Source organism: Girardinichthys multiradiatus, chromosome Y, assembly GCF_021462225.1.
Source record: "Girardinichthys multiradiatus isolate DD_20200921_A chromosome Y, DD_fGirMul_XY1, whole genome shotgun sequence".
NCBI lineage: Eukaryota > Metazoa > Chordata > Actinopteri > Cyprinodontiformes > Goodeidae > Girardinichthys > Girardinichthys multiradiatus.
The window spans coordinates 19,277,980-19,286,911 of record NC_061818.1 but is presented as its reverse complement, the minus strand read 5'-3'; the positions used below and the strand labels follow the sequence as shown (position 1 = coordinate 19,286,911).

The 8,932-nt window shown below is 38.8% G+C and overlaps 1 protein-coding gene across 1 annotated transcript; it reads right to left on the bottom strand.

The window, feature by feature from the left end:
- Positions 1 to 269: 269 nt before the first annotated feature.
- LOC124863847 (ankyrin repeat domain-containing protein 40-like) lies at positions 270 to 7,440 on the bottom strand. Its single transcript, XM_047358367.1, has 6 exons — positions 7,200 to 7,440; positions 6,917 to 7,064; positions 4,114 to 4,262; positions 3,312 to 3,959; positions 2,854 to 3,035; positions 270 to 2,364 (listed from the first exon to the last, which is right to left on the bottom strand). The coding sequence occupies exons 2-6, from the start codon at positions 7,048 to 7,050 to the stop codon at positions 2,221 to 2,223; spliced, it is 1,257 nt and encodes a 418-aa protein (XP_047214323.1). The 5' UTR covers positions 7,051 to 7,064; positions 7,200 to 7,440; the 3' UTR covers positions 270 to 2,220.
- Between the last annotated feature and the right edge of the window lie 1,492 nt (positions 7,441 to 8,932).

The window sequence follows — 8,932 nt, the reverse complement described above, 5'->3', positions numbered from 1 at the left end:
TGAAGATCAGTGTGTGTTTGAACTAAGTTTGAACTAATTAACTTAAAAAATGTAAGGTCGTTTGACCAAATCCTAGCAAAGCTGCCAAAGTTTACAATGTTGTCAGGAGTTACTCAAATATTAATAGTTGAACTTCTGGCATTATGCAAACAAGCCATTACAAACAGAACCATTTTATATGTTTCTATAGGCTGCTCTCAGCAGCAAAAGCATAAGAAGATGAAGATAAGGCACATGGTTCATTTTAAATAAAAGATGAGGAAAAGGGATTGCTTGATTTAACATGCTTTATCAAAGAACAGAGGTTTCCAGAACAAAAACACATTTTTAACAGTGCCTATTATTAGTTTGTTTGTACATGTATACAGGTCCTACTGTATATAAAAATATCAGACTCTGAATGCATAGGTTAATTCCAACTGTATTCTGGTTTTTGAAATAATGCGCAACCAACAAACACAACGTAGGCATCCCCTTTCCACAAAAGATCATTTCGTTTTTTTAACAAATGCAAAGTTCTCCCAGGCAGCAACATTTATTTGTTATTCTGGCATGACTACTCTTAAAAGTTCTCCTGCTCTTCTTACTGAAAAAAAATTCCTCTTCCTTCACGTCACCCTCCAACAAAAGCCTTTCAGTACTTTCCATCATCAGCGATAAACTCCTGCAAAACTGTAGATTTGTTTTCTGACACAAACAAAACAGGCCTAGCTGGTTAAAAACGATACACACACATTACTTAAGCTGAAATAAAAACAAAGAGTTAGAGGCTCAGAGCATTAAACTCTCACCACAAGGTAAGATGCTGATTGTAAGACATGTTTAGTGTCCACTTACTGCACTTTAAATACGAACCCCAGTAACATGTTAACATGAGCAGCATAAACAACACCGCCATCTAATACAAGAGTAGGTCTTTTCAGCAAACAACTATTTGCCGACAGTGTTGATATTCTTTGAGTCAACGTCTGAGTGAATTGTCGAGCTATAAAAAGCGTCAAAGGCAAATGTTAGTTCTGAAAAAATGGTTCAAAAACAGAATTGCACAGTGGCTCTGAATAGCAAACCGTTAATTATGATAGATATTGATATTATGTGTGGTCTTTAACTGTTTTAACAAAGCTACATTCTCTTCTAAAGCAGTGATAGGTTTGTTACTGACATTAGCGTCTTTGCTGGCTAGTTCAGTGGTTTTTTTTTTTTTTTTGGTCTCGATTTTCATCAACATTAAACAAACTGGCAGCGACGGAAAACGTTTCTAACACCATTCTTGATTTAAAACGTTTAAGTTGTACTCAGACGGAGGGCAAGATATGCCTCAGCTCTATCAGTGAAGACTAACATGACAGAAAACTAAAACATGGCGCTCGCGTCACATTTGCCGACAGCTGAACATAAAGAGGAAGAAGCGATGTAGTGTTACGCCCGAGAGGAAAACATAGTTCCTGTGTTATTCCTAACCACAGTGTAAAGCTGAAGGATTTTCAAAAACAGGGAAGTGAAGATTTCCTAAACTCTCTCCATCCATGAGGGGACAGAGATGAAAAGATACTTATATTGGCAGCCAATTTTAAAGGTTAAAGGATATGAGATAAACTTTGCTTTACTTTGGATAATAACATACTGTCTGTGAGAAGACACTATAGTTTATGCAAAGAGCATGTGTGCACAACCAAGACTATTTGATATCACTAAATAGATCATTTTGTCAGAAACTACGGCTGCTGTGTGGTCCACTGTGCTGCAACTTGTTCTGCATGGCGGTCGGGTGGTGATCTGATTAGAAAGAGTTACATTAATCCTTTCTGATGTCTTGTTGGCCAATTTTCCTGAAGTCCAGAGCCACAATAAAAACTTGTCCTTATAAGGCCATTGCAGAGTCCAGCCCATTAGGAAGACAGGCCAACGTCCCCCTCTGTTGACCCACTTGAACCTTGGCACAGGCAAGTGGGAGAGCGTGATAAAGAGGGTCAAACATTTTGCACATATTTGAGGATACCATGCATCAGCTTTCGCTTGGAACTGATTTGGGTACAGTAAAGCAGCAAAAGGCCCAGAAGAGGACAGAAGGAGGACAATAGCTAGAGCTGAACAAACAAACCCCAGCGGGAATATTAGTAAAACATCAAAGCTGGAACAAAGGAGCTGGGCAGGGCGACTATCTGAGGGAAGCTACAGTAGCCCGTCATCATCAGCGACACCTCTGGATTTGCGGTGACTTCAGTAAGTGAGGCGAGAAGCCTTCATGTTGTAGCAGGGTCTGTCTGTTAGGCTTCCCGTCCCAGAGAAAAGAGACATGCCTTCTGCTTTCTCCAACACAACCTCCAGCTCCTGAAAGTCCTGCAGCCGAGCCACGTCCTTGTCCTGAACAGGAAAGACAAATCACCTGAAATAAACTCATATTCCACAACATATTTTAATTTTACATGTAATAGTCCTAACTAAAAAAAAGGCAGTTCCACCAGGCCATTTTTTGTCAAGGAAGCTAATGATTCATTTGAAAACTAGTTCAATGTGATTCTGGTGATCTAAAGGCTGTAATATTTATCACAACTGGGCTAATTTTCCCATCCGTTAACCTCAGCATGACCATGTAACTGCTAGTCTAAAACAAGCACTGCCAAACCTCAAGGTTTACAGTAATGTTTCAGAGATAAATGCAATGTTGCGTAAGCTTCAGAAATACAGTCCCCATTGGGCTATCATGGATTATTTTTCGTACAAAAGTTGTTTTTTTCTTTAAAAACATCTCTAGTTTTTTAATTTGAATTTAACGTTAACACAAAAATTGAACATTTCCAACTGGAACCAAGCTACAAGAGAACATGACACTGTACGATACATCTGCTGTACCTTTCTTAACAAGGTGTTTGGCAGCTTGCGGATCTTCTCCACGTGCTCAGCACTGATGTCCAACTCACGGCAGCAGACTCTCAGAAGGGAACGATAGGTGAGCTCCTGACGATCCAGTTCTACTTCAATGAAGTCGTTCTCCCGTGCATTTGGGTTTTGAATACGAACCTTCAGAACCAACTCTGAAAGAAAAGAGCAGGAGTTACTTCTTGGTTACAAATACAATGTGGCTTATTTAATAAAAGTAATAGGATCTCAGAATAACTGAGGCATTTACACAGAAAGCTTTCTCGTTAGACCAGATTAACTTCTTTGCATGCTTGTCTCTTTTGGAGGGGGTCTTAGTTCACATCCACTAAAAGCCTTTTTTGGTTTAACAAGATGGATGGGCTTTTTGTAATGGCTATATTTATATAAACACTAAACAACAGAAGCAGTATGATTTACATTTAACCCACCTTGTACATTGACAGGAAAGGTGCTTGTGAAAAACAAAGGCTGAAAAGCTGGCATGGGCCCATTCGCCTGGTTGTAGCTCAGATGCTGTGAAACAGACTGTTGTCTGCTCATAGTGGGGGTTGTGCTGGCCACCGGAGCTTGCACCTGGCTCCCACTGTTGCCAGACAAGCCTGGACGGGGCGAGGTCAATGGAGGTGAACTCACAGTACCATTGTGGGCCACCATGTGAGAGTAGTCGGCATGGTTGACCAGATGAGGCTCGACTGAGAGGTCCATAGGCACTGTGTGATTAACAACAGTGTGACTGTGGGTCGAGGCCATGCTGGGTGACACGCCGTTTTGCTCAGACACAGGAATGAATTCAACAGCTGGAGCATGGCTGTGATTGACGATAGGGTTTGTTGGAGGAGCGGGCCCATCGGAGACCAGGCTCTGGGGTTTCTGGAGCTCAACGGTTGAGGAAAGCGAGGCTGAATCACTCTGTGTGTCTTCGGTGTAGTCTCTCGAGCCGTTCTGTGTGAGGTGCTGGTTTTGGAGGATCTCTGACTTATTGTCCATCTTAGAATACATGAAGGGCGGGTTGGACAGGTAATTCGGAATGATTGGCAACTCGGGCTCCTTGACATCAGGCACTTCCTCCACCTCAACTGTTGAAGAGCACAGATGATAATTAATTACAAAAGGGTTAACATAGTGACAAAAACAGTCCTTTCATAAACAGATTTAGACAAATAATACCCACAGAACATGCCTAAAATTGAATGTGACAGAAACAACAAGTACATAAAAAAAAAGATATACCTCCCAAGAGTCGCTTGATCTCTGGCTTAGACGTAAGCTGAGAGGCGAGCTCCTCTTTAGCCGTGAGGATTTCTTTGTCCGCTCCCCAACTGAGTAAGTAGGACACTATGTGCTTATGGTTCCTCTTGCAAGCCCAGTGCAAGCATGTCCTGGTGGAAGGATTGGAGAAGCAACACTGTTTTTACTATTCACCCTCTATAGCTTCTTTACTATACAGTTTATGAAGATAATCTGTCTACATTTATCATGTCTGACAACAGCTCAGTGTGACATTTTAAAATCTAACCTGCTGCTGGTATAAACTGAAATAAGCTATCGTTTAATTTACATTGATCTAAATGTACTGTGGTTTAATTCAAATTTCAAATGTGTTGTAATTCCAACCCTTCTCTCTATACAATAAAAATGTAGTAGCTCAAGTTTCGTTAACATGTTATGCTCCATGAAAATCTAAACTGGACAGATGATTTTAATTTTGTTTTAAGTAAAATTTTCTAATCCTTTGAGATTATTGGTAAACTTTGTGATGTTTACCAGAAGTGCTTAATAATTCTTTTGCAGGCTGATTTATCCATATATTTTATATTGTAATATAGCAATGGGAGCTTCTCTTTTATTGGTAAGGTTTTTTTATTTGTAGTTTGTTCATAAAGAATCCGCTTTTTATTTCAGATGCTGATGTTTTTTATTTATTTATATATTTCTTTTATTTGCAAACTTCATGTCTTCAGGCAAGTATTTAGATTTAGATTAACAGTAATATGTGCAATCGTAACAGAAAGATAAATACCTATATCTTCCTCCAATGTCTCAAAGATTAATTAAATTAATTAAAGCATCATGAGTTTTTCATCTGAAATGGGAGGCCTTATTATTAAACATTTATAACAAAATTGCAAAAATGTGAGAAATAAAATTACAGTTGGGCTGTTTTTTGGTGTCTACTGCATGAATATTTACATTTTCTTTTAGACTGTTTAATTTTATTCTGTCTATGGTATATTTATTTAATCTAATTCTTTAATTCATTAAAACAAAAATGAATATCATATTATAGCTTCATTATACATAGTTTTATATTTCAAGCATTCATTTTTGTTAATCTTGATGATTATGTATTACAGCCAATGAGAGCCCTAAACTTAGTTTCTCAGATAATCAGAAAATTGCAGAAGACCCATAAAAGATACTTTTAATACAGAAATATTATCTTATGGCCATGCTATGGACTACACAACCATGGCAAGGACAGCTGATTTAACAGTCGCCCAACACAGAAATTGACATCCTGCACAAGGAGGGCTAGCCACAAAAGTTCATTGTAAAGGAGCCGGCTGTGTACAGGTTTCTGTGTTGTGTTCAAGCTCATTATTGGAAAGCAGAGGGGAAGGAAAAGGTGTGGCAGAAAAATGTGCACAAACAACAGGGATACTTGCAGCCTTGACAGGATTGTGAAGCAAAGCAAATGTAAGAGTTTGGGGGGAGATTTAAAAGGGATTGACTGCGGCTGGACTACGCATTTCAAGAGCCTCCACACACACACACACACACACACACACACACGCACGCACACACACGTTTCCAGGATACGGGCCTTAACTGTTGCATCCCTTGCGTTAAGCCACTTTGGTACCACAAACAACATCACAAGTGTCTTACCAGGCTAAAAACAAAAAGAACTCTACTGTTGCTCAGTGGTTGAAAGTCCTCTTTTAAAAGTTTATTTTGCATTTCATGTACAAATTAAGGTCCTAGAGATGGAAAGGCGAGACACAGAACTCAAATGGCTTGAGGTCCAGGGTGAGGTTTTTAGTTGGCGAAGTTTATGGGAGTAGCATCATCTGCTGTTGTTGGCCCACTGTGTTTTCTGAAGTCCAAACAGTGCAGCCAACTACCAGGAAATTTTAAGAGCACATCATGCCCGTCTCTGTGGACAAGCTTTATGGAAAGGCTGCTTTCACTTTAGGAAAGGAGTTAGCACCTGCCCTCACTGCCAAAGAACCAATAGCTAGTATATTGCTGTGTTTATTACTGCGCTTGACTGCCCAGGAAACCCGTCTGGCTGAAACCCCATAGAGTAACTATGGAGCATAGGCAAAAGGAAAATGAGAGACAACAGGCCCAACAACACAGAAGGCCGTTTATTAATGCAAGCTGCGCTTTAACACCTCAGCAGAGCCAGAGGCTGATTGCATCCATGATGTTGTAATTCATGGATGGATAAACTTGTCAAAAGGCTGTAATCAAACTTAATGAACAAAATCATCATAATACTATGTTTTCATTGGCTGCAAGCTACAATCATTGCAATTAACAGACTGTGTGCATAATAAATATATATACACATAAATATATATTCACAAGTTTTATTTTTGGATTTAAAGTGCTGAAATAAATTACATGCTCGATCATCTAGTTTACTGAAATGCACCTGTAAGTACATTTGATCTAGCTATGGTCAGAGCCCCTATGACGTTTTTTTCTTGCCTGCACGTACTTTTAGGATTTGTTGTAATTATATTGTGGTTTTACAGTGACAAATAAAAACAACTCAATTTGAAGTCATGAATCATCATGAAAGCAACAATGAGTCTGTCTGACCACCGTCGTGCGGAGTGATAAAAGGCATTCTGAACGGGGCAAGCCTGACTGGTCAACAGGCTTCTGGTCGCCTAATAGGATAATCATGTTTATCCCTGCACCGACGCACTTGGCTCAGTGGCTCCTACGAGCCTTTTAATCGGTGAAGCTAAACACTCGAAAAGTCAGACACAAACTGTGATGATTCACTGGAAACACTCACCAACCGTTGATCTCGTTCTGTGAGTTAACATTTACCCCACTTTCAACCAGCGAACGCACTTCGTCGATATCTCCAATGGCAGACGCTTCTCTCAGTCGCTCCTGCAATTCTTTATCCAACGAAGTCGTGGACATTTTGGCACAGACAGCTAGCGGAGTGAGACCATAGGACAGCACAAAAGGCTGGCCAATTAGTTGGCTTTACACTGACAGTAACGTATTAATGTCCACGCAGGTCCGCCGACAGACAGTCCAGCTAGTATTAGCTAATCGGCTAACCTTACCTACTAGTGGCTAGCTTGACAGGGGCTGCTAGCTTGAGGCAACAAATAGCTTCGGCTAACGTCACTTCGTTTTGAAGAGCTATCCAGCGTCTCAGACTGGAGTTCAACCCTCAACATTTAAATATGCTGTTAGTTCATATACTACCACTCAATGTACCCAGCCCGGGTCATTCAGTCAGACAGCAGTGACGGCGTTCCGTCGGTATGCTGTCAGTCTCAAACACCACCGCCTCGTCGGAGGGGTTAGGATGTGACAACAGTTTGGACACAGTTAGTTTAGTTCCGCCTTGTAAAGTCTTAGCTCAAAATACAATTTTATTGTTGCCTTACCCTTTATAAACTATTTGTACACTACATGTTGTCTACTTAACAAATAATTTTGATTTTAAAACCAAAACCGGTTAAATTAGCCTATTAAACTACACGTGTAGCTGTCTTGTTTTAACACTTAATGAAATAAATAGTAAATTATTTTAAATAAAACCAATATGTGTATATTACGGTTTCTTGTTTTCAAACTAATAAAGTCACTCCAGCCATTAAGAATTTAGAAAAGTTATGTCATTCTGTTTATGTTTAGCTTTGTGATCATAGTGTTTATCAATATAGGTCAAGGTAATAGGGGTGGAGTTAACTAAGCTGCGCCAGTAACCTTACCCTAACTTTGAGGCTGAGTCCAATCACCCTAAGAAGGAAGCTAATTTCAGTCACCACTAGCATAGATCTGAAATACTAATTAATATATAATGTTTAGATTTTTATTTATTTATTTTTTGCTAATTCTGGAAACCTGATCATTGCCTTATATCATATATTATAAAATGATCTGACTAACAGCAGTCAAGCAATGGATTTCAGTATTCCAGAAGAAAAAATTACAAATGGTCTTTATGTATTATCTTTATTGATAAACCTTACTAGAGGCAATATGAAAAAGGAAACATGCCTAGCATATTGAAGGTGCGCCAAAAAGAGATGGATTGTGTAAAACAGGTAAATTACCAAATAAGCAAACTCTAACCAGGCAGGGGCACAATGGGATTAGAGATACAGAATAGACATAAAAGGATATAATAAAAATGTCATCAAGCACAGTTTGACACAAAAGTGATTAAAAAAAAAACATAGTTCAAAGCAATTACCAAAACTACTTAAATGAAAACATGATTAGGACACTTGAAGACAAGCCTGAACTTTAGATTAGGGCTAAACTGACCAAACGAAAAGAAAATGAACATGACACAAAACGGACTCAAATGGTAAACAAAATTAAAGACTTCAAAACATAGGACAAACAAATATATATATTTGTTTGTCCTATACATATATATATATTATTATTATTATTATTATTAATAAACAAAAAATAATAATAATGGCTACATGTTTTGTACGTCTGCCATGGCCCTTTACAGAAACTGAAGATTTGCATACAGTACACTGAAAAAGTATTTGCCATTTACAGAGTTCAGTTTTTGAATTTTGTCTCACCTAAATATTTAGGGTCAACAACCCAATCTAAATACCAGAAAAAACCTGTTTTCAAATGAGGATTCTATTCATTGGGGGAAAACAGTTGTCTGAACTAGCCTGGCCATATATGAAAAAGTAATTTCTCCCTAAACATAATAGCTGGTTGTGCCATCAATGGTGGCAACAAGTGCAATCAAATGTCCGCAGTGTTGGGCTATTAGTCTTTGGTGGAGGAACTTTGTTTAGTCTGTTAAGTTTAG